The 26,705-nt window shown below is 43.2% G+C and overlaps 1 protein-coding gene across 1 annotated transcript; it reads right to left on the minus strand.

Moving 5' to 3' along the window:
* Nucleotides 1-560: 560 nt before the first annotated feature.
* Nucleotides 561-25,868, minus strand: LOC129337699 (meiosis-specific coiled-coil domain-containing protein MEIOC-like). The gene is made up of 8 exons (XM_054991612.1): nt 25,801-25,868; nt 21,685-21,807; nt 18,178-18,344; nt 17,197-17,298; nt 12,822-14,547; nt 10,157-10,291; nt 9,269-9,449; nt 561-5,890 (listed from the first exon to the last, which is right to left on the minus strand). Exons 1-8 carry the CDS (start codon nt 25,861-25,863, stop codon nt 5,634-5,636), a joined length of 2,754 nt encoding a protein of 917 aa, XP_054847587.1. The 5' UTR covers nt 25,864-25,868; the 3' UTR covers nt 561-5,633.
* Nucleotides 25,869-26,705: the final 837 nt, after the last annotated feature.

Consider the following 26,705-nt stretch of genomic DNA (forward strand, 5'->3'; position numbering starts at 1 on the left):
AGGCGGGAACTGACCAGGGAGCGCCTAGCCAGGCTCGCTGGAGGTTTCCCCGGCAGGCGCCCGGCTGCTAGCAGCGGCTTGGGCCCATATGAGGCAGGCTTCCATGGAGGCAGCGGGAACAACACTTTAAAACACAGTTCAAAGCAGGGAACAGGCACGGTCCGTGGCAGATGGCAAAGCAGGCACGGGGAACACAGTCCAAACGCACACTGGGAAGTCCAGACACAGATCAGGGCAGGGCTGCCCAGAAAAGAGGGTCCTTGGTGCAGTTAACCAAACATGGAGTCAGTAAACTACACAGTCTATGGCAGAAGCAAGGTAATTGACACGCAGGTAGGAAACTGACACGTGTGCCAGAACACACACGTGCAAAGCAGTCTTTGGTGTAAAACAGCAACGCAGGAAACTTTAGCACAGTTCATAGCAGGCTTCAAAGCAGGGGAGGGGGCCTACTTGGCAACATTGTACACAGCTAGGTTAAACTGACTAAATGACCTCTTCCCACTTTGTCTGACTTCAAGAAAGGAAGGATCAGGAGTTCCCAACCAGAGTTGTTTAAATAGTAAATATTTTATTGTTTGCCAGCACATGTAACAGATATTTTCAGTGACAATTACAGAAAGGAAAAAGTTACCATGGGAAACAGCTGAAAATTAATAATAAAATTGAATACTAGTGGTTAACAATCAGGCACATATCAGTTTAGATAAGGGAAAAAATCCACATGAAACAACCCGAGAACGTTTTACTGACCATGATTTCCTTAAGATTCACAATGGAACGTTCAGCAGCTGCCTACTGTCGAATTGTTTTCTTAGTGTAATCTGAAAGTGTACATACTCTATGTTAAATGATTTCACACAAATGAATGTCTGCCTATGCGAGGCATCGGTGTTTTAATCAAAACATTTAACAGAGGTACGCCCCAACCCCAGCTGGCCAGCACAGAATGAACTTGATCGTCATCTGGAAAGTTACAACAGAGGTAGAAGTGAGATTTTTGCAGCTTTCAAGTCCACAGTTGTTTCCAGACACAAGGAATCAGCACCTAAATTGACCAATGATCGAGTCTCTTATAGCAAATGACCTCCGGAGAAACACGTTATCTGTTCAAGATACTTGTAAGGAGGCTTTTTTGACACAGCCCTAGCAGTGTACAAGTTACTACAGTTCAACAAAATTGGGTAACGATGCACAAGATGTTGTACTACAAAGATTGTATTAAAACAGACCGTGTGTGTCTTCCCTTTATCCATAATAAAAAATAAGAAAGCAAGCTTTGCTTCCCACAAGCACTGGAAACTGCTTAGTTTTGCAGTAAAAGCTCTATTTCTGTGTCTCTTACACAGCAGCTGCTTCCAGCTGATCCACAGCCCACATCCAATCTCTTCCTTGCCAGTCTTGTCCGTTTTGCCACCACGTACAAACATTATTAAAGCTTATCTGCAAAGCAGCCATATTATAGTCAATTTGTTTGACAGAAAGTTCCTCATGAACTCTTTGCCTGTCGACAAGCTGGGTAAGTAACCTCTTTTTTCATCACAAACCGTATTGCTAATATATAACAAATGCACACACACTTTTAAAAAAAATTAAGAGGACTCGCAGCCTTTAAAAACCAAGTGGGCAAGATGCGACACGCGTCTCTTGCAAAAGCATTCACAAATACAACTATTGATTTTCATAATTTCATAGAAAGGTTTACAAAAAAAATGTTAAGTGTGCTGGTGAGTGAAGCTCATAAAAAACCATGCAAGGAACAATCTAAAGAATCGGGTTGCTGTCCAACCAAGTAAAGATTAAAAACAAAGCCCAAAACACTAAACTCTCAAAAGCCTGCAAGCTTGTCAACTGAGGGCCTACAGTTCTTTACTCAGCTGTAAATAAAAGCACCATCCTACTCCCCCCCCCCCCCCACCAAGACAACTTTTCTTTCCGAAATTTCTTGACACCAAACATTCAAGAAGAAGAAAAGCTTTATAACCAAACGTACTCAGGTCTAATGAAAAAGTAATTCTAAAAACCAACTGGGGCTTTATAATCACGACACCGGCTTTGTCCACCGTTGTTTTTACTGTAAAAAATATGCCCAAAGTCCACAGCATGCCACAGCCTCGTGGGGCTTTGTTCTGCTTTCACAGAAACTATAGCCCCAGCAGGTTGGTTAGGGGGGAAACAAACCATACTTGACCTAGACAAGTCCTTCCACATCCATGTGTGAGCACCACTCAGTTCTGGCGGTTGCATGATCAATTGAAGTTTTATAAAATAGTAGGCCAGTATTTCTGGAGAATTAGAATGCGCTAGTTGCCACATGAAGAAATATCACACCCAACTCCCTCTAAGGCAAAGCCGAACAGCCTTTAGAACGAAATAGTTCACTGTGGTCTCCAGGTTGTCAGTCATTCCTGCATAAACAAAACAAGAAGCAGAATTCGGCACACGCTGAAGTATATAGTTACTGGGCTCCGACTGAACTACTTTCACACCGCAATCCTAAGCAGAGTTACTCCAGTGTAAGCCCACTGGTTTCAAGGGGCTTGGACTGGGATAACTCTGCCTAGGATTGCTCTGTTAAGTCTCTGCTACCAGGCTCCACTTTACCACCACAGCTGCCGCGCAGAACAACAACAGAATGGCTTTCCACAAGTTTAGTAACACGCACACAAAATATCACAAATCTTGTCAAAGCACTTACGATAAAAAGCTAACCATGTATACCTATTCTGCATAATTTAACACATCAGGTATTTGAGTGCGCAAAGCCGAGTTCCAACGAGATCTGTGTGACATCACAACATACCAGCATTCACTCTTTAAACGTGTTGTTGGGCAGGGGAATCACTGGTTTTTACAATGAAGACAGCCCCCCCCCACCCTCTTCCACTTGTAGCACTCAGGTTGGTCTTACTCAAACTTCATTAAACCTCTCTACATAAATAACAAGGCTGAGGTAATGCAGAATACAAGCGGAAATGTGTTGCCTTGAATAAAATGAGAAAAATATTTCAGAGCTTTTGGGGAACATTCAACTCGGTCAGCCGACTGTTCAGATTGTCCAGTTCCTCCCCCTCACTGCTAACTTGTGGAGCAAATACTACACATCTCCAGCCAGACAACACTATAACCAATGAGCCAGTATCCCTCTCCAGCATCTAATGAATCCAATCAGGTCTAGGAGCCCAAGCGCATCATGTCTCGGCCAAAACTTAATGGCCAGGAATGCCGTGTGACTGTCAACCGAAAGGCCGCTGTCAAAATTGTAGGCAGGTAAAACAACATCCCAGACAAGAAAACGTACTGGTAGAAAGCAGCTGGGACTTGAAACCTCTATGCTGAGAATTAACTTACACAACGCATGCATAAAGTTCTCATCCTTTGGCAGGCGTCAATCAATGCCCTTTTCCGAAGACAGCCAGAAGATGCAGCGAGAGTACAGTTAAGAGGAGAGTTGATGCTTTTATAGGCAAAATATTACGGATACATCCCATGTATTCTAAAGCTAAGAAACCCAGTACTGGAAATTGATTATGAAACATTCCTATCATAAACAATTAGCTATCAAATGCAGCTTGTTATAATCCCTTTAAATATATTGCTCAGTTACGACAAAATAAAGTGAGCACACAGTTATACTTACCTTTTTAAGACTCTTAAAGGCACATTACCAAGACCAATTATAACCACATTTTTAATAATTTCCTCACAAAGCAAGAACTCAGGGTGCTACCACCACCACAGTTCTGGAGAAGTACAATAATTTTGTAAACAGGAAAGAAGACAGTAAAATTACAATTTCTAACACTGCAATATTACAAGAGTTAAATCCAATCATCTCCTCATACCATAAACTAATTTTAATTCACAAAAACACGTTTGACCTCATGACATTAAGTGCAAAATGAACACACAGTGTTAATTTCTTAAGCATTTATCTCTAAACTAAATCTAAGGCTGAGAATAGACTATACGTTTCTGTAAGAATGTGGCACCCTTCAGAAAAAATGTGCCTTTCAAAGATTCAAACTGAAGGAGGAGAAGGCGAGGTATTTGAATACATCAAATTTCTTGTCCTCTTCATGCTATATTTAGTCTAAACCATTTCTATACAAATACTGTTGGGAATAACTACAGAGAACCTATTCGTTACGTTTCCTAGAACAGTATCCAATTTATCACCAAGTAAAGCTCGTTCCAAGCCTTTTGAGTGTTTTTCCCCCCAATATCCCTCATTTTTCAATCAAGTCCTCGTAACTTCTCTTCACAAACAAACACTTTACCTGGTTATTGCAGAGATATTTTCTAATTGTGTAAGACTAATATTAACATTCCTAAGTGCCTAAGCATCCAAAACATCTTATCCAGAGATTCCTTGCATGTACAGGGGTTCCAGCACTCGCACCCCTCTCCTTCATTCACTGCACTGTCAGGAACAGCTTTGTGTGTACATGCAACACACCTTTGTTTGCGTGGAACTGCCCCTAATTGCACTATGGAAGGGGTGGGGGACAGACATGTACTTACAATGAGCAAAACCAAAGAATGTCTGGGAAAATCTAGACAGAAGGACACCATCAGTTTTTCATTTTGCACATTCACAATGGCATGTAACATGTTTGATTGTCTGAGACGTAGCATGAAGCCTAACAGCAATTAAACACAGAATTTCCTCATGCAAAAATAAATTAGCCTGCTTTGGTAACTTAGTACAGAGTTAGTCTTATGTAACTATTCTATGAACATAATAAGCTACGAGTATATTTTATAGATCACACACACACACACACACACACACAAACACACACAGACTTCCTGAGTGAATATTAGATCTGGTAAATGATCAAAGTATATGTTAAAATTAAATTAAAATATATTAGCCATTAAAATAAATACTCAAATCATTAACCAATTTTTCATTAAGTGCATACCAAGTTAGTTTTAAGCCACTACGGCATCATTACTAATTTTAAGGGACAAGTTAATCTCACTGGCTAATGCTCGTCATAAAACGGCATTTACTGCAACATATTTAAGCTCTTGTTATCAAGCCTACTGATTTTAACCAGGAGCCCACCAGAGTGGGAAGCTGAAGTCTGAGCTGGCTCAGCTTAAAGTTCAGGTTGGCAACACCCAAGTAATGCAAACAACATTCATGGCTGACTGCTCAATTATCAAGTTCAGTTCCTGACAATGCTACAACCGAAATATGCATTATTGGTACTTGATTCACAACACACTCAACCAGTATTTAGTAATCCCTTTGGCACTTCAAATATCTGTAGTTATAAACTCAAGAATGAATGAACCAGCACGGCAAAGACATATTCAATTTGTAAAATGTCTTAACTAGCTTTGCTGTTCACTGGTTTCCCAGTCAGTGGCACGAGTCCCGGCTTTGGATTGGTGGGTAGGAAAATTATCTACTATTGCTTGTCTTTCCTTATCAGTCAATCTTTCTATTTTACACAGCACACAACACAACACCACCAATATTAAGAAGGCTTCAACACTATTAACACAGATGCATATATCTAAACTTGAGCCACAACAGTGGAAACATCACATATTAGTGAGCCTTGCTGACTGCCTAATGCATTTTCCACACGACTACAAGATTTGTTTTTTGGACCCGCTCATCTGATGACTCGTTGGGGCTCTTCGTGGTTCTCTCTCTTGTTTTCCTTGTCTTCATGGTCCACACCGGTCTTCCCTTGCAAGTGGCCGGTGACAGGACAGAGCTCCCGCAACGCCCTTTCGACGTCTTCCTCCTTCACTGAAGCGCTGGCTGAAGTTTTGGGGAGAGTCATCTGAAGAGCGCACCATAAAGCTGTACGAGTTTTTCGTGTGGAGAACGCCAAATCTTTAATGGCAGCTGCCAGAGCAAGGACATCTGCAAGACAACCAACGTATTGTCACCGACCATTTCAACAGGGAATACTTTTTTTTTGCAGTCATACAAGGGAAGGTTTAGTGGTATTTAGGGTCTCCCCAAGAAGCAGACTGAGGGAGAGCTCTTCACTACCCAAGGGCACAGTATTGGCATTCCAGAACATTCTGAAAGAATGCTTCTGCTGGTGTAGCCAAACTTTAAGTGATATTTACATGCTACTTAAGGGGCCAGGCTATGTAAGTCACTAACAGTGCAATCCTAAAAGAAGTTACTCCAGTCTATGCCCATTGAAATCAGTGGGCTTAATGGGAGTAACTCTCCTTAGGATTGCACTGTCAGTCACAGTGTCCTAGTTGCTCGTCATGAACTTGTAACCAGCTTTGTACAGAAAACATTAAATGGCATTCAAAATGCATTCAGTTTCTTTTTGTGCCTCTGCAGCACACCGGTCCCCAACGTTGCGCCCTCGGGCCCACATGCCTGCCAGTACCTTTCCTGATACCTGCCTAATGTTTTTAGAAAGTGGGTGGAGCCCGTCCCAGCAGGGCTTCTGATTGGCCACTCGAGATTTGATTGGCTACGCAGATTAAAACGACGTTGCTTCGGAAGCAGCTGCCACCACTGTATTGGTTTTATTCTCTCACTACCCTCTTTCAGTATACTTTTTAAAATTACTCCACTTGTCCCCTGTACTTGGGCTTCGTCTTGTGTGTGTCTTCCATAGAGGCTATTTTGAGGTTACACCCACTATCTGTGTCAGAACACCAAAGGTGCCCACAGTCTCAAGGCATTACAAACTGAGCGCCAGTCTATCAACTTGTTCTTTACCACTGGCAGGAGGCCAGCCCACTTACCCCACCCACTCCACAAACTGAAGAATGGTTGCCTGAGATAGGTGGAGGTTCTACCATTTCAATCTCAGGACCTTAACTGCAGCGTGCTCTCTTTGCCAGCTCACTTCCCCGCTGCTTCCTCTTCTTGGGAAACAAAGATAGAAGTGGCAAGATCTTCTGCCCTCTCAAACAACCGTCACACAACAGAGATAAACTCATGGAAGACAATAAACAACATTTCTTCACAGTATCAAAATTGTTTCAAAATTACAAAGTATAACTTATATCTATAAACTGTAATCATTCAACATGGCATGTCACAAACGGGTCAACCGCTGGCAAAGTCAGGATACGTGTTGGGTCAGTTGATTTAGAGTAATCTTACTCGAGAGCTCTGTCCCTTTAAGAATGGATCAGCAATTAGGCAGAAAGGGTTTTAAGGAATCGGGGAGTGTCCATTATGGCGCGAGAGAAGCTCAGCCGCCATATCCCGGGTCCTAAACATTATGAATGCTGATGCAAACTGAAGCGTGAGATATGCCCCTGAAGAAGCAGAGGGACGAAATCTGTGAGTTTGAGCTGGCCCCAGATAGGGTGTGGCGTGGAACCCTTTCCATTAGTTCTGCCTTCTACCGCTCATAAGAATCTCAAAAGTACACTTCAGAAGAAACCATCGTTACAAGAATTGACTTTTGGACTCTTTATTGTGCCCGGTTTGGCCCGTTTGTGACATGCCATATTGAATGATTATAGTTTATAGATATAAGTTATACTTTGTACATAGAGCACTTTGCACTTTTGTAACACTTTTGAAATAATTTTGAAACAATTTTGATACTGTGAAGAAATGTTGTTTATTGTCTTCCATGAGTTTATCTCTGTTTTGTGACGGTTCTGTTATGGGAGCAGCCATTGTTTCTTTTGCTTGTGATCTCAAACAACTGGCCTGACTGGGCCTCAATGACCAATAAGACAAGAAGAGTAGAAAGCTCCAGCGGAGGCCAAGACAGCCAGCGTGGAAAAGCAAGGTGATGATACGCAGCAACGTCTGATTCAGTTATGCTTCAGATGCAGGCACATATATCGTTCTAGAGCTCTTGCTGCACTTCAGACGCACCCGAAGGCAAAATGAAAGTTCAGACTTTTTGCATGAAATGGGTAACAAGGATTTGTTGACATCTGGATTTATGGATTAAGAAACAAGAACAATAGAAAAAAGAGGGGATTTGTGACTAACTTAGAGTAAGTGGGACTCTAGAAATGATATATACTTGAGGCAGAGAAAATCAGAACTCAACTTGTAGTGTAATGTAGGTGGGTTTTTTTTGTTTTCTTTTTTCTTTTCCTCTTAATTTTATAGATATACGTATTGTTAGTGGGCCATGTTCAGAATCGTGTGCTTTTTCTTATTCTCTATGTTTATTGTTTATTATGTTATGGGGTATAGTTTAAATAAAGAAAATTCAAACACCAAAAAAAAAAAAAAAAGAAAGTTTAAAGCACACCTGTTTAGGACAATTTTCCCACAACTGCCATACAGCAATCTAGTTATCCTGCATGCCTCAGGAATTTTAATCAGTGTACAAGAACTGCCTGGGTATTAAGCTGAACAAAGAACTACAAGGCTCTCAATCCCAACTCTTAATGAACCTTCCTTCGTCTAGTAGCACTCGCTGATACAGAGAATGTCTAATGAAGCTAAAGGTGACACTACGGAATGAAAAGCCAAACAGCAAAAGACTGTGCAGGAAAACGAGTGCAGCGATCAACGCGCAGGAGCTGCTGAAAATGTCAGCTTTTCTTCCTGCTTCAACAATTAACATCAGAATTTAGTTTGCGTCATGATATCCCAGGCATCCCCCACCCCCCACCCGCCAGAAGCATGGCAGTTGTACATTACAAACACATTTAGTTGGACTTTATTTTAAAAAACACTAGAATTGTGAATGTTTCTTTCCTAAGAACGGCAGGACTCTAATCTGGAGAGCCAGGTTTGATTCCTCGCTTGAAGCCTGCTGGGTGACCTTGGGTCAGTCACAGCTCTCTCAGCCCCACCCAACTCACAGGGTGATTGTCATGGGGATAATTATAGCATACTTTGTAAACCACTCTGAGTGGGCATTAAGTTGTCCTGAAGGGCGGTATATAAATCGAATGTCATTATTATATTTCTATTACATTGGCTTCTGGGTTTATGTGCTTTTTAAATACATGATTTCAATGAACTTAGACAGGCGTCACTTTGCACAGAATTACAGTGTTAATCAAGTCTTTTAATCGCTTAAAAAGTATCCCTGATTAATGGGGGATTTTTAAAAAAATTTTTTTAACATCTTGCAAAAACCAGACAACCGTCCTCTTGAAAGAAGTATTCTTGCCTACACAAGGGAAAAGGGGAACCTCTCTTCTAAGATGGTGCCTACTGCACCATGTGCAGCCTTTTTGCGATATTTCTTAAGAAATCTTCACTCATCTGCAAATGTAATCACACCGGTGAGAGAAAGCACAAAAATGCAAAGTTTTGCCATTATCAAAACGCGTTTACCCTTTTCGTTACTGTAACGAGATGTCCCTTGCCTCTGAGGATTGGCAGCATTCACGATCTCATCTTTGCGCCTTGCTTGGGTTGCGTGGATGGCTTCCAAATGACGTGCCAGAGTGACGGCTATGTTGGTATGGACAGGAATGCCACAAAGCCTTCCCATTTTTCCTATTAAAGTGTGCACCTAAAAAATGACAGAAAAGATTTAACTTTGTATATACCCACTCAGTCTCATGGTTCTTATTGCACTTTTGCTATTCAATAGAAGAAATGTGCATGTTAGCATTTGCCCAGTAAACTACGGCTCCTAACTGTGACGAAACGATTACCGCACACCGGGTCTAAGTTCATGTGACGGTAAGACAAATCCATACCTTGCCGAAAACAGTCTGGAAGAGAAGCGGCTGGTGGCAATTCAGCTGCCAAGAGAAGAGACGCCTCATCGAAATACTCCTCCACCACTTACTCAATAGTCTTCCCCAAAAAGGACAGACAGGATGAGAGGGTTTCTTCAGAAGGGTCTGCTCGCCGCCTGCTTTTATAAAGGTGAAACCCCCAACTCCTTCTAAAAGCAGCTCTGCCAGCCTTTATTAGCTAGGAAGGGCAGGGGTCAAGACGACACATGGCAACCTACGCAACTCTAAGAACTTTGTCCTCACGGCCTGAAACAAATCTAGGAAAACTGAGACAAGCACCTGCCTCCAACGTTTCTGGTTAGACTCTGCAGCATACAGGTCGGAACGAATCAGAACTGCAGTTGCTCCAACCAATTTCCATTTTTGTTCCCTTCTCCCTCCAACCTGTAGACAAACCGCATGTCTTAACAGCCAAGCGCAGCTTTTGCGCCCGCAAAACAACCCGAACAGAAAGTGCCCCTTGAGCCGTGCTCACTCTCGCCTGTTCTCGGAACTGATCCACTATCAAACGATCCACTCGGGAAGGCTTAGCAGGGAGCTTGGAAAATGGAGTGTTATTTGAACTGGATATTCGCTTCCCTGGGAAGTTTCTTGCTAGATCTGCCTCCGCCTGAAAGTAAAAAACCAAGGAAAATTCGTGAAACCTAACTAACTATAACAATGAAGAATCAACACTTACATAATTCAGTATCATAGAATAGTCATGTAGTAAACTGTAATGAATCAAACGTATTCTATATAGACAAGCATGCACCAACTCCCCGGCCGTGTCAATAATCAATACAGTACATCAATTAGTGCAAAGAGGTCACAATAAAAGTGCTACGTGCTAAATGCGTACAGTGCCTTGCTGATACAGTTCATTCCCGATGACATGGGTATTTGATTAAAGTGCAATGTGCTGAAGCGAATGTTCATTCAAGCACAATGTGCCTCACAAGAAACGTATTTGTCCAGTAGTAGACTGCAGTTAAGCTTTTCCCATCCTCTCTCCCCACTTGTATTTTGAAATATGCCCTACTTTTAAGTCTCTGATAAAGTGATACACTGTTAACCAGCTACAAAAGTGAAAATGCTTCCTAGTACTACCGCTTATATGTCTGCAGCCAAAAAACACTCAAAAGTTAAATGTTACGGGTTTTAAGGAGACTGTATATCCTGGGACAAAATCTGAACAATTTCAGTCTTGGTTCTAACCCAGTCATGAATCTGGATACTTTAAGGAAACAAGTATGTGGGGAGGAGGGAAGTCTAGACAGGCCGAGTCTGGTTGTTCGGTTGACTGTACCTACGGATCAGGTCCAAACAGTCAAAAGACTGGCATTGGCATATCATTTGCCCAAACTTTAGTTGAGCTGCACCATTAATTCTCATAGAATGTTGTACATCATCCATTATTTACCATGTAAGTTGAATGCTGCCGGTTCGAATCCCACTCCTGCTATCGAAAGCTTATACGGCATTGGAATTGGATGGTTTAGCTGTTTTACTGCTACAGACTAACACGGCAAACTCCTTTGAAGCCTCACAAAAGCCAACTGATCCCCGCACCAAAAGGAGATGTTTACATTTACTAGCAAAGGAATGTTTTGGTTGCATCCTCCCTCTCCCCCACTAATTGCATCTTCTCTCTCCTCCCCTCCTCCCCCCTCCTCTTCTATATTTGACCAGTTTCTGTACTATGCATCTGACAAAGAGAACTTGATTCTCGAAAGCTTATGCTACAATAAAATTGGTTAGTCTGACGAAGAGAACTTGATTCTCGAAAGCTTATGCTACAATAAAATTGGTTAGTCTTAAAGGTGCTACTGGACTCTTTTTGATTTTACTCCTGCTATGAGCTCCGCAGGTGGCCTTGCCTAAGCCCCTCTTCTCAGCCTCGGCTCCCCTGCTGTATTGTGGGGATAACTCTAACTTTGTTCACCACTCTGAGTGGGGCACTAATCTGTTTAGAAGTGCAGTGTATAAGTACAGATTATTAAGAAAAAACATAAAACGTTTTTTTTCTTAAGGAACTGAAATGGAACCATCACATTTCAAAGGCAACATGGTTCTGAATTCCAGTTGCTTGCTGGGGAAGGAACAATGGGGGAGGGCTGCACTCTTCCTATCCTGATCGTGAACTTCTAGGAGCCATCTGGCCGGTTACCGCTGGAAATAAAATGAAGTCTAGACCTACCCTCAGTCTGATTTATCAGGACTCATATACTAGGCCTCTAGCCCTCATTATTTTAGCTATACATTTTTAAAATATGCCGAGCCAAGCAGGTTGTAAAGGTCCCTTCTATTTAGTAGGCACGCTTCTGCACGCCACACGGCTACATCTCCCCAAAGCAGCCACTATATTTCAGAGTGAGCTATATTTCTCACATTTAGTTAAACTTCTCACATTTTGACCCAAATCAATCCTTTTACCATCTTCGGCTGCTGATCTACCTGTGGCCCTTCTTGGGCAGAAAAGATCTTGCCATGGTAATATCTGTATTAGATTACTGCAATGCACTCTACGTGGGACTGCCCTTGAAGACTGCCTGGAAGCCATAGTTGGTACAGAACGCTGCAGCCAGAATGTTGACTGGAGTAGGTCAGAGGGACTATATCACTCCACTCCCATTTACACTGGCTCCCAGTTTGCTTCTGGGTCCAATTCAAAGAACTGGTATTGACCTTTAAAGCCCTATACAGCCTTCTCGGTCATGGTGCTGAAACTCTGAATCTCCCTCCCCAGGGAGATCTGTCTGTCTCCCTCTGCAATTGTCTTTTGCCAGTAAATGAACGCTTTTAGTCGGTGTTCCCTCACTAACTCTTATTGGCCCTTCGGTTTATATGTTTTAAATAATACACACACTGACATATTTTAAATGCTGGTTTTAACGTTCCACGCATTTGAATGTTCTACGCTTGCGTAAGAGCTATTTGCAAGAGACCCTAGGTTGAAACCTGCCGATCTGTTCCCCCCAGTGGTAATGCTTTCATTGGGCACAAGAGCCTCTTGAGACAAAGAAAGACTCTTTGCACCAGAAGAAAGCCCAGTGGAACAGATTCACAAAATCTAAACCCTGCGTATACATCAAACGTCTAAACTAATTTTACCGCTACCTCCTTTTAGGTTTAAACTTGCCATGGATTACATTACTGACCTTTTTCCGTTCCCTCTCTAGCGCCCTCCACTGATCGTAACATTCTTCTAGATGAATATGGAGCTCGTTTGCAGGACCACTACGATTCTTTGGAGGCCTGTAGTTGTTAAAAGGCGGTGGAAAGGCAAAGCACGGTGCAGCTACATCTCCGCAGAAGAGGTCGGTAATTAAGGGACTCAAGTGGTGAAAATCATCGTAGTGAAAGAGGTCAACCAGTTCAGAAAATGGGAAGGGCAACGGGGAAAAGGCAACATTTACTGGCGACGGGAAAGGATGAGAATTAAATGGAGGAAAGTTCGGTGCGTGGGTATAGCCAGACACTAACGGGAAAAGAGGAAGGAAAGAAGGATTGATGAAGTCTGCCAAGCTACCGTTCTGATCTTGTTTTCTTCTCAAGGCATCAAACTGAGCTTGATTTAGGCCTGCATAGCCTGGGTGCAGAATCCGGTTATTTTTACCTCTTCTGTCGTTCTGCACCGTTCTTTCATTAGTACTGTATTGGCTTTGTTTGTTATGAAATCTATGATATTTTGCAGACTCGTTTGAAGAACACTGCTGTGATAGCCAGCTGGGGGAGGCATTAACAGGTATTTTACCACAGAGTCCTTCTGAAGTCACTGATGAAGCATTCTGGGAGCATCTCATAGGGCTCTGTTTCTTATGCTTTTCGGAGGTGGAAAGCCCTGAGCTACTGGGAATGTTGTTGGGCATCTGCAATTTCCCATTTTTTCTTGAAGACGACACAGGTGACATCTGTGGACAGGAAGGCTGGGCGACAGAATGATCAACGGAAGAGTGAACTGAAGACAGCTGAGAATTCATTTGCTTCCCGTAAGTGACACATGATGCTGTCGCTGTATTTAGTATTTTGGTATCCAACCAGGTGTATCCATTGTAAGATGAATTTGCATTCTGTTCAATCGGTTTTAGAGGCAAGGAATTACAGGATTCCTTTGAAGGATGTTCAGGGATTTTACATTCAGGATTACAAAAGGTTATTTCTGTATTAATACTATGATGTGCGTTTTGTGGGTAGGTTTCCTGCCATTTTGAATTCATTCCATCGGGAAAACTATTTTCCTTATTGGATGTTGTTGCACAAATGTAAAAGGATGGAAAACTAAACTGCTGTGATTCATTAACAGTGGTAAAATCTGTGTATCTTTCAGGGGACAAGTTGTTTTCTTCGGTCACTAGGTCCCAAATGCCATCGGAATTATTACACAGTTGGCTGAAGTACTGGCTTGGTCCTTCTGGATCATTTCCCCCAAGCATTCCTCTTGCTTTATCCATTTTTGGATATTCTTTATTAGTACTACCCTTTATTCTAGCTTGAGATGAAAAAGTGTGAAAATCTGTACGGCTCTTTCCACTGCCGTTATTTAATTGCTTCTTATCGTAACTGTGTATGTTCTGATATTCTAGACTGTCTTGATGATTGATTCCATTCCTTTTAAAAGCCTTGTTTGTGGGAACAGCATCCCTGAAAACCTTTTCAGGAGACTGAGTGCAAGCATCAGAAAGCGCATGCCAAGTTCCTGTAAGGCGGAAATCGTCAAGGTCTTTCTTTAATGACTCTGTGGAGTCTCTCGTGTTTTCTTCGTAAGGGTTCAGCGTACTGACTAGGTTAGTCAAATCTTTATTTTCCAAAATACTTTTAGGAAAAAGTCCTGAGAAACTGTTTTCTGATGACCACATGGGTGGAAACAATCTTGAAAGAGCATTCCTGTAATAGATAAATATTTTAATGCTAAACATTTTGTTTCATCAACACAACTCCCCCGGGGATAGATCTCCCCCGGGGTGGCGCTCGGGGGAGATCTATCGCCCCGTCACCCTTTGGTGTGCGGGGTTCCCCAAGAAGCGATACTCTCCCCGATGTTATTTAACATCTACATGCGCCCCCTCACCCAGTTGGTGCGGAGGTTTGGGCTGGGCTGTCATCAATACGCGGATGACACCCAGCCTTTTCTGTTGATGGATGGCCGGCCAGACATGGCCCCAGACAATCTGGCCAGAGCTCTGGAGGCTATGACAGCATGGTTGAAACAGAGCAGGCTGAAATTTAACCCGATGAAGACAGAGGTCCTGCAGCTGGGATAGGGGCTGCCAGATGTTGGGATCCAGCTCCCTGCCCTGGATGGGATACCACTGGCAACTTTGCCAGTGGTGAAGAGTCTAGGCGTGCTCCTGGATGCCTCCCTATCGATGGAGGCCCAGGTCACGGTGGTTGTCAAGTCTGCATTTTTCCATCTTCGTCAGATCAGGCAACTTGCTCCCTATCTGATGCCCCAGGACCTGGCTACAGTGATCCATGCAACAGTCACCTCCAGGCTAGATTACTGTAACTCACTCTACGCTGGGCTACCCCTGGGCCTGATCCAGAAACTACAACTGGTCCAGAATGCAGCAGCGCGGGTCCTGACTGGTATATCTTACCAGTCACATATCACACCTGTCCTGCGCCAGCTGCACTGGCTTTCGATTGAATTCCGAATCAGGTTCAAGGTGTTGGTTCTTACCTTTAAAGCCCTGAGCGGGTTGGGACCGGCATATCTTCGGGACCGCCTCTCCCTGTATGTTGCCCGGAGACCGCTTCGATCAGCGGATAAATGTTTACTGATGGTCCCCGGCCCTAAGGAAACCCGCCTCGTTTCAACCAGGGCCAGGGCCTTTTCAATCCTGGCCCCAGCCTGGTGGAACGCTCTGTCAATGGAGACCCGGGCCCAGAGGGACATATTATCGTTCTGCCGGGCCTGTAAGACAGAGCTGTTCCGCCAGGCATTTGGTGGTTGAAGGGGGTGGTGCCATGTCAGCCTCCCACCTTTGGGGTGGGGGAGGGTTCTCCCCACCATTGCAGTTGGTTAATTTATTTCATTATTGTTTTGTATATTGATTTTAGTATTGTTGTTTTTTTGTTTTTATCAATTTTAAACTGTTCACCGCCCAGAGCCCCTGGGATGGGCGGTATATAAATTGAAATATAAAATAAATAAACTTATGAAGTTAGCTTATACAGTCAGATATGCAAAATCCTTTACAAGGTTCACTTCTACTACTTTAATTACAATCTAAGATCACCATGAACCCTCATAAGATCTGAAGAAGTATCTTTGCTCTCAGGCTGAACTCGTTTTTTAAAAAAAAAACACAGTTAAATCCTTTGTGGTAACTCCAACGACAACTGTAATTCTATGAAGAAGGAATTTGGATAAGCTTGACAATATTGTCAAGAAAAATGTGCACTGTTTGGAAATACACATGCAGCAAGTGTTATTTTCACTTTGTTCCTGTTACTGATTTTATATATATTAATTACTAACAGGAACAAAGTGAAAAAACACTTGCTGTATGTGTATTTCTAAACAGTGCACGTTTACCTCAAGTTTGCATTGCATTGCAGCCTGAGTCTAACCCAATGTAGACCCAGAGGGCAGTCTAACCTCAGACTGAACTGACATTAAGTTTAAATTATTTCCTTTCCCGTTGCTGTAGAATCATTTAAAATGTTGTGTGTGTGTGTGTATGTGTGTGTGTGTGTGTGTGTGTGTGTGGTGTGGTGTGTGTATGTGGGGGGGGGGTGTTCGTTCGTTCGTTCTGGTATGTTTAAAATAATGTATAGGCAAACAAAAAGGAGAGAGTCCCTTGCTAGAACAAAACAACCAGAAGAACCCAACTAGTTCTAAGAGACCCAAATAAATATACTTTTTTTTTATTTTTAACGAAGTGCAAATGCTGTAAGTGCAAGAACTTATAACGTTACATTACTACCATTTCAAACATTACAGATTCTCCTGTATATACCAATGCTATAAATACAGTGATAGAAAATCACAATCCATCTATAGATTCAAGAAGTCTGTTTGAATCCTAACACAAGGTAAGTGTCCGTGTCCAGAATTCAGAAGGGTAACAGCTTGTCTTTTCTTCTCCTTTACAGGCAGAACACTCCAGGAGGAAAGCAGAGGAGGCAAAATCTCCTGGGCAGTTGGCAACGGGGGCGCCAGCCTTGGTTATATCCCGCTTCGCGTTGCTTTTTCAAGCCGAATTATTTACTGCACTTTCGTTCTTAACAAAATCCCAACAAGCATTGGTGAGTATCTTCCTATGGTCATAATTACATTTTAAATGATTCCACAGCAATAGGAAAGAAAATATTTTAAACTTAATGTCAGTTCAATCTGTGGTTAGACTGCCCTCTGGCTCTACACTGCAAACTACATATGCAAACTTGCATAAACATAAATCACATTGGACGTAGTTCAGGGTCAAGTGCCTTGAATCAGGCTTAGTAGGATCAAGAACGGGACAGTTCCAGTAAAGCTTACATGCTAATTTAAAATAACTTTTGCATAAATAGTCGACATCGGCTTACCAGTCTGTTACAGGTTCTTGCTTGTTTGGTTCCTCCAAGATGCTTGACACTAAACCAAACATATCAGGCCCGCTACCAGAGTATGACAGATTTATCTGTGCCCTGAAAAAGAGACATTTATAAATACCATTTGTAGAAAGAGTTAGAGGCACTTTGTTCATGCACAAGAATCTTTCTTTTGAGGCAACAGGCTTTTCTACTCCTGCTGGTAGTATGGAACCATAGACTCCAACCCGGAATCCTTAAATTTTTCTCAGAGAAATACAAACAGTGCAATCCTAAACAGAATTATTCCAGTATATGCCCACTGATTTCAATTCGTTTATACTGGAGTAACTCTTCTTAGGATCACACTGATAGCTGCCTAGTGATTTTAAATAAAAACTAGTTTGGGAGAGAGAGACAGAGACTCTGAGAGAGAGACAGAGAGAGAGAGTGTGTGTGTGTGTGTGGGAGGGTGTTAATGGGTGGAGCAAATGCAGGCAATTGCGGCCAGCAACCATTCTGCATGTATTATCTTCAAGGATTGATTCTGTCAGAGGCATACATGCCTCAACAGACAGATAATTAAAGAAGAAAATAGGAAAATAACTTTAGCATCTTGCTTTGGATCTTCCCACCACTTTATAGCCAGAAGGAATACAACATGGCTAAATGCCGGATCATTTCGCTATCCCTTAACATATATCAATGCTGGCAATACTGCACTTCTAGCTGAGTAAATGGACATTAAGGAGAAAGGGGATGCCACATAGTCTAAGCCAAACATGCCGCAGCCTTGGAGGAAGCAAAAAATGTGTAATCAGAATAATCTTAACCTGAATTTATTATGAAACGTTAAGGGACTGATCGGCCAGTATATAAAAATCTTCTGGAAATGACCTGCCTCCAATGATAGACATGCTTCCAAATGACGCAGCCTCCACTATTCTGCTCAGGGAGACATGTAGAAAGTACCCCCAAATGGCAATGACTTCATACCTTTTTTTCCTGCAGTCTTGCAAGGAAGCAACAGCACTGGTCTCATCTCCACATGTTGACCAGCTACTGTATAACTGGGGAGATTCCACATTGGGTGGTGTATTAGTAATTCCCCCAAACAAGGGAGAGAACAACTGTGTGTTCATTTCTTGCTTAGCGCTGTTTACCTAAAGTCAAATTAAAAGGAAATAGTTTTAAAAACAGGAGATCAACACACCAGGTGTACAGTCAAGTACAGGCCCTCCAGAAGAAAATATATCGGTAGCCATACAAATTGCGTTTGGAAGCATTTCAGAGTGGGACTTAGAACATATGAAATAAGCCCACACTCTTTCCTCACTTTGACTTCTCTCTTAGGCTAAATTCATTTACCAAGCGTGGAAAGACAGTCGCATAATGATGAGCATCTCACAGCACCTCTGCATCCATTGTTTCTAACTGGATGTGAACTCACAGTTTGTGGGTTTTTTTGAATCCACGTTTTCTCCTCCAGGCCTCCCCCAACCTATTTTGGGTATGGTCTTTTAGGAAAGCAGGTTTGGGAAAAGATGCAGGAGAAAGGAGAAAGCCAGAAGGGGGACGACCAGATGACACTGTCTGCCAAAGCCCCCAGAAAAATGGGGCAGCGGGGGGGGGGGGAATGCAGAGGAATACCTCTGTGCAGAACCAATCCTAAACACAGCCTTGAAAACTATGTTGTATATGTCTACAACAGACATAGGAATTGTTGTATAATGCTGAAGACTGCTTTACATAAATACTGTCATGGTACATATTTTTAGTAAGTATTAGGGCCAGGCATAACAAAATTCCCGAGCTGGACACATTGCTGCTTCTAACCATTACCTTGATTTTCTGGTAATGGAACATAAACCCAAGATGCTTGAGAATCATGAAACTCCCTCCCCAAAAAAGTACGTTGGTTTTTTTAAAAAAGTTCTGCTGCTTAGCAGCCATGCAGCATGAACATGTCTTGTTCTTCAATTCTACTTATTTCTCCCTTCCCTTGCAAGGAAGGAGCACAGAGTGCTCCCCGCCAATCACAACCTCCAGCTGCCTTCTCTTTCCCCTTTCCTTTGTGGGGATTTCCCTCAGCAAGTAGAAAGCTTGGAGGAACCAGTGGCCATAGAAGTGAAATGTTTAGTCCAATCCATGTAAGACTTGGGATAGTCTTTAGGGGACAGGTAGTAGGCACTCCCCTGCAATTTTTGTGTAATTTGGTTGAAAAACAGACACCCCCCCACACCCCCAAATCCTACACAGGGAATAATGAGAAAGCTGCCAAACTCCTTCCTTACTTTAACTACAACAAGGAAGCGTGTTAAACCGAGAGTTTCAGTGGAAAGGCAAATTTATTTGTCAGTTAGTCACTATAAGAGTAGGGAAATGAAATGAATGCAGACGGGTTTTTTTATGTCTGGAGATCTCCTGGTAGGTTGCCACCATTTTAGGAATCTAGAGTGAGAGAAGCGCAGCTGCGCAGAGTGGTACCTACTTCGAGGGTCTGCAAAATTGACCCCCTTTGTTCAATCTGCTTGAAACTTAGTTGGTCTTTAGATTAGAAAGAGGACTTGTGTTCTGTGCTAACTTAAGTACCATTATCTTTAAAAACAACGGCCCCAGACCCATTAATAGAATCCCCATTCAAAATAAGGCTCCTTAAGAAAAACCATACAGATTTGACTCCCAAACAAGTAAGGTCCTACCTGGCAATAAGCAACCACAACAGTCTGGATCAGAAATTATAATGAAAACGTTCTCAGTCTCAAAACATTTCAACCATTCCAAAGTAGAATATTTCACAGGGAGATTTTTTCAGTGTTCCCCCAAATTCCTCAATTTTTCCACTTTTTTTTTTTAAGTTACTGGAAAAAAGACATGATTTCCCCCCTCTGTGTTATAGTTGGGGAGGTGACCTTTCTTGTTAGAAACTCCCTTAGACTGAGGAAAATACAGGGAAGAACACACTATCACACGGTATGCTGCCTCTTAACAGCAATAAAGTTGGTCTTCCTCAGCTAAGTACACTTGACCTAGGTTGTAGCAAGTTCCTTAGAGCATATACAGAGTTCAATGCAGTACCAAGAAAGTGGAGGAGTCCTTAACTCCTGGCCTGCTCGTCTTGGGCTCTCTAGAAGTTCTAAAGTGGGAACAAAGAAGTCGAGCACCCAGATATTTACAGGCAATGGAATCTGAGACCTAAGACAGCCTCCCCTATGAGATTATCGGATCTATCCAATCCCCAAGCTTCACCTCTGATGTCAGAGACTACTGCTACCAGAGTATTATTACAGGATGGTCCCGCCATATTAATGGCTCTGCACTTCCATGAACAAAAGAGAATACGTCCAAAACTGGTTGCCCTTTGTAAAAAAAGGATTAAGTTCCCCAGATAGCCCCAATGTGGAATGAAGAATAAAGCATTATCCTTATGTAAGCCCCAGGGGTCCAAACCAAGATGTTCTAGGGGGCAAACTCTATTGAAACCCATGGTTCAGTCACACTCTAAAGTTGTTTTCATTGGAATAATACTTATAGACATTTAAATACAATGCAGCATATACTCCCCATACGTTGTTTACGTTTAAAAAACCAAAAGGCACTGAAACCTGCTGAAATAGCACACCCAGGGAACTGTCAATCATATGCAGTGAACAGAAAGGTCCACTGATCAGTTTCAACAGAATTGTATTCTTCTCTGTGAAGGTCACTGGGGAACTTCAGGACTAGTCACTCTGTAGAGCATCTCTTGCGTTACTTATTAATACTATATCAGATTGGTAATTACAACAAGAATGGTGGCTCTGGTTTCGATTTGACCTGCCCAGCCGACTAGGTGAACTCATCACTTGATATTTTATTTGGATTATTATACGTATCTGGGTTTTACCCCCTGCTCTCCCCTTTACAAGTCAATAAAACGTACACGCACTCTCACACGATTCCTAGGGACAATCACCTGAGAAACGGAATCTGCCAAGTTTGCCTGATGTGGTATTGGCAATGGCGTCTGTTCGTTAATAACTTTATGAAATAAATCTTCAGAAATGGGAATGTTTTCCACAGAAAAACAGAGCACTGGAAAACATCCCACTTCCGAAAGTTTTCTACCCCAAAAAGGAAAAGAGAGGTAAGCGGAAATTGCCCCAGTCAAGCCCGAATTTTGTTTTATCATGTGGGGCAGATTAGGATCAGGTTATGGGCCCTCTGAGGCATGCATCCCCCACCCCATTTCCATTCAACCCTGCCCCACTAGGATGCAATAAGCTTTTACGGGCACTGACCGTTCTCAAGTAGAAGAGCCCTTGGCAAATTAATTTCAACCACAGCAAAGGCACTCCCCTCCCGCCCTAATTAACTTGCTCTTCCACATACACCCCAGGTTAAGTTGCAAAGAGCAAGGAGTCCTTAAAAGCTTGCAGTGTCCTGCAAGAAGAAGGGACTTAAGAGAATTAGGGTCAGGGCAACTTCCAACTTCCGGAAACATGACTGCTACTACGCACTTACCTGTGGCTTGTAATAACTGAACGTTTCACTTTGCTTAACTGGGTCCTCCTCGCAGCTCCTGTTTTCACAATGTGCAGCATTTCCAAACAAGCAGAAATTCAAATTCTTAACCATGGGTTTCACCTGTTTAAAGATAATTGGACATTTTTGTCTGGACTTTGCAAAACATTTTACAAAGCTGTGTATGTATTTACTTACTTCATTTAATTCCACTTTTCTCCCCAATAGTTTTCCTCCATTTTATCCTCACAACAAATCTATCGAGGTAGGTTAGGCCGAGTTTTGTATGACTAGAAGTTAACTAAAGAGACCTACAAGCCAGTATTTTTTAATGGGAAAAAATGCTGCAGAAGTAGACCAAAAATGAAATAGTAACGTTTAATCTGGTAATTTGCACTAGATGGTAAAATCGTGTTAACTCTGCTTCCCTGGGTCCATCACCAACATAGCAAGAAACCGTTCTTTGGCATATGCAAATATTTCTTGCTATATATGCTTTGTTGGTTTCAAAAACCACACCAAAGTCTGCAGATGAGACAGATTAAGTGCTATTTCCACAGGAACCGCTGCAAAGTGAAGTTTTTCCATTTTTACTCCAGATATGTAAACTTCAAACAGCAATTGCACAAACACAAGACAGCATATAGAACAGAGGCAAGTAAATCCTGGCTCAAGGTCCACACCCTGCCCATAGGAGCTTTTTATCTGGCCTTCAAGACATTTAACAATTTGTTGGAAGCACTGGCCTACCGAACCACAGCAAAAAGAATTATTGAACAACCTGTGGGCCGAGTGCCAAATAGGAGAAAGAATCACAACTGGGTCTCTGGCCTCTCGTGAAAGCTCCAATTTAGACGCTGGCTTCAGATGCAGTATCTCTTTACGATAAAGTTTGCTTGAGTGAGAACACCAAATATTTGTTACTCACTTGGTCTTGGGCCAGCAGTAAAATGCAAGCCCGCTGTTTATGGATGGATCTCAGCTGTTGTAAGTTCTATCAACAAACGCTCCCAACTGTATCTTACAAAATGGAGAAGGTGTCGCAGCTGAGATCTATCAGGTACTGACTCATCCTTTCTGGTCACGCAAGGACACTCAGTAGCAAAAAGATGTTAAAAACAGGAAAAAAATGTAACTCCAGGACAGAGTGGGACGACATGACAGCGCAACCTTGCTGAAATCTGGGTCCGGTCAGTACTTGGATGAGAAATTTTTCTGTGACGCCCACACATACTACCCCGTTTCATAATGGAAGGAAGGCAGGGAGTAAATGCAATAAAAATGTCCTGGGAAGATCCAGTGGACTAGGAGCATTTCCTTCCTTGCCAATAAAAGTTATCACCAAACAAAATAAAATTCTGCAAGGTTCGCTCTTTACATTTTAACCCTTGCTTCTTTAGAGGAGGAAATCCACCCCGACTGCAAACATTTCCTTAAAATTCAAAACAAACCTGTGTAGCTGTTGTGCTCATGGTCTCTGTGTGAAGGCAGCCAGGAACACAAGGCACAAGGAGGGAAAGGCAACGCCGTCTTTACATACAGACTCCTCAGCGGCTGCTGCCATAGGACACTTCTACACGACACAACTCACTTACAACTCACAGACAGACACTGTTGCCAGGTTATTGCTAGCTAGCGTCTGTTCTCCACCCGCTGGAGATATAAGGCAAACAAAGTAAAGCGAAAGCAGGGCTGGGTCTGTGTTCGTTTCCAAATTCAAAACACAAACTGTCAAATTCCCAGAGAACTACAGTACCTCTAATCCACACCAAACCCACTGAAAGCTTGCTTGTACTTTAAAAGCACAAAATATTCCCCAAATGTACAATTCCTGTTTTGGTGGTTTTGCGAAAGCTATCTCCCTCGTGAGGTTTTCAGGATGCCAAAGTCCTCGCTCAACTCGCTAGAGCAAGGGAAACACTGTGTTTACGTTTTGGGCTTTCTTCCTTTACAACCAGCTTCAGCCATGCCTGATGTCACTGTAATAACCAGTATGTGGAAGTATTATGGGAACTGTAGTCTTCAGGCAACTCTGCAACAGCTACAACGTATAGGGATTTCAAAACATCCGCGGCACCTCTACTGCTATATTCAAACCTGGAATTTATACATATTTTCTTGGTAGTAGATCCAACTTTATTCTGAAGGATTTACAGATTTACATGTAAGCATGAAGAGGTCTTCAGTTAAGCCAAGACTGATATCTTTTAGCTACCTGCCTGAGCTAATTTGTGATGTTGCATAGCCGTTAGGGTCATATTAGGATTTGGGAAACCCAGACTGGGAATCCCCGCTCTGCCATGGAAGCACATCGAATGACCTTGGGCCAGTAATACTCTCTCAGCCTCACCTACTTCCGGCAGTTGTTGTGAAGATAAAATGGAGAACAGGAGAATGATCTAAGCAGCTTTGAGTTCTCATTGAGGGAAAAGGTGGGTTATAAATGAAGTAAATAAACAAAGTCCAGCTTTCAAACACTCGCTTCCAGAGACAGGTGAAAGGAAAGAGAGACCCTCATTCAATATTCTGTGAAACTTCACTATGAGAAGAGATGCAGAAACTTGGTGTGAGCATGGAGAGACAATTTTCTCTGCTTGCACAAAGGGGGTGCACTCTCAACCTGCACATACACAAACAAAAAAGGAAGGCACTAGATCTTTAACTGTCAGTGCTAATGATGCGGTTGCAGGGGGCGGGGGGGAGAACTAAGAAGAAATCCAAGTTCCATCAACAGCATCTGAATCCAGTAGCACCTTAGACACCAACAAAGTTTTCAGGGTATAACAGTCAGAGCTCCCTTCTTCAGATATGAGATAAGGATGACTTCTTTAGATGACTTGTATCTGAAGAGGGGAGCTCTGACTCTTGAAAGCTTCTACCTTGAAGATCTTCTAGGTTTCTAAGGTGTCGCTGGGCTTAAATCATACTGTTCTACTGCAGATCAACACCGGTGCCCACCTAAAACTAAGGCTCTCCATCAAGGGCCAACCTCTGTAAAATGATCCTTAAGCTTATGGTTTTTGTTCTATTTCCAAAACAAATGTACGGTCCATAAACTGCTTCAGATAGAAGCAGCCACACGCTCTGTCAGCCTCACCTACCTCACTGTCAAGGGCTCCCAATAGGTTTGCCAACCTCCAGATGGTGGCTGGAGATCCTCCTGGAATTACAACTGCTCTCCAGGCCACAGAGATCAGTTCTCCTGGAGAAAATGGCTGCTCTGAAGGGTGAGCTCTATGGAATAGACCCTACTGAGGCCACTTGCCTCCCCAAACCCTGCCCTTGTCAGGCTCCACTCCCCAAATCTCCAGGAATTTCCCAACCTGGAGCTGGCAACTCAAGCTCCTGAGTAAAAATACTAGGTAGTGGGCGATGCAAATGACCTCATCTTGAGACCCCTTGAGAGCTGCGGCCAGTCCATGAAACAAAAAAGGCCACTCCGGGGCAAACCAATCTCAGAACTAGAGGGGGGCCCAGCCCACTCAACCGGAGGTACAATCAATTATAAACAGCCAATAATCTCATTAAGTGAATAATTCCTATAGAATTTATACAGTGTAGTGTGGAGCGCATCAAAGAAATCATCGACTCTTCCAAACTGCTCACTAAATCTCCTCTGCCTAAATATCATACACACTATACATACAATCCAATGTAATGTTCCTGTATATTCAATAAATACATTCAGTAGAATAAATATGCAGTAATTTGGGTGGGCTGTGGCCTCCTCTTGTTCTGAGTCCATGAAGCAAGACTGACAATCATTGACCCCAGATCTGACTCAGTGGCAGGCGACTTAGGGAGTCCATGCGAGACCTGGGTTCAAATCCTCCTTCTGCCATGAAGGTCTTGAATCAACCCCATCTAACCTGCCAGGAGGACTGGAGTCCAGTGGCACCTCAAAGACCAATCAGATTTTCTGCGTAGAGTCAACAAACAGCGCCCAGAGGCCTTCCCTTGACGCTGCCCTTAGAGCAGCTCGTCGGAGGTAGACTGCGCCTGGCTGTGGAGGCTCTCTTTCAAAATATCCCCGAACCTGGCAGGGCCCTTAAGGGACAGGCGCAGACACTCTTACACACCCCTTCCCCACAGTCCTGGCTCCCCCTTCTTCCTCACCTCAGGCGGAGGGGTCCCTCCTGGGAGCGGGACGGCCACAGAACGAGCACCGTCAGCCACCATCTTGGCCCGGCCCGCCCCTTTTGCCGCCTCATCAGGTACGGGGAGGGCCAGAGGACGAAAGCGCATGCGCAGCCTCGCTTCAGCAACAGGCAGATGACCGAAGGGGCGGGGCTTATCTCCTCCGGGCTTTTCGCTTCGCCTTCTGGCGGGAAGCTTGGCGGGGAGGAGGAGAGCTTATTCCCAGCTCCGCCCCCACTTGGTCCTCTCGCGAGAGCGCTCGTGGTCTCCCCGCGAACGTCGGAGAAACGTCTGATTGGTCCCTTTCACCGCCTCGGCTGAGGTGATTGGACTATCTGGCGGGGGAGGGGAGGGCGCGCTTCAGACTCGCAGCGCTATCCTAAACAGAGTTAAGCCAGTCTAAGACCATTGAAATAAATGGGCTTAAACTGGTGTAACTCATTTTAGGATTGCATGGTCAGAGTGATCCTAAGCAGAATTACACCAGTTTAAGCCCGTTGATTTTAGTGGGCCTAAATTGGTTTCTCTTTAGGATTGCACTGAAAAAAATCACCTCAGCCAAGGAGAAAAAGGGGGGGATTAGACGTTGCTCATTAACTTAAAAAAACCCAAAACCTTGAGGTTTTCGCCTCACAACAGCCCTGTGTGGTGGGCTGGCCTGAGAGCGGGCGACCCGAGTCATTGTGGCGGGCTGAGGGGGCGTTTGAACCCGGTTCTCCAGCAGAAACCGCCCACAAGCCCCTTCGCAGCATTATCAGAAATAGTAGCAAGCATTTGAGAGGGGAAAGGAGGCGCTTTAATGAATGGATTGAATTGTTCAGAGAGACTTGTGATGTGACGCCTCCTTGCATGTATTTTTACGTTTTACATTTACATACCCTACA

Source organism: Eublepharis macularius, chromosome 11 (genome assembly GCF_028583425.1).
Source record: "Eublepharis macularius isolate TG4126 chromosome 11, MPM_Emac_v1.0, whole genome shotgun sequence".
Taxonomy (NCBI): Eukaryota; Metazoa; Chordata; class Lepidosauria; order Squamata; family Eublepharidae; genus Eublepharis; species Eublepharis macularius.

Bases quoted from the DNA above. Each gene is read 5' to 3' on its own strand.
- LOC129337699 (XM_054991612.1), bottom strand. From the start codon at position 25,863: ATGGTGGCTGACGGTGCTCGTTCTGTGGCCGTCCCGCTCCCAGGAGGG. The intron at 17,299-18,177 runs GTATGAAGTCAT...TCTCTTTTTCAG, and splicing joins CAAGACTGCAGGAAAAAAAG to GGCACAGATAAATCTGTCAT. The intron at 5,891-9,268 runs GTAAACGCGTTT...GTTGTCTTGCAG, and splicing joins TCGTTACAGTAACGAAAAGG to ATGTCCTTGCTCTGGCAGCT.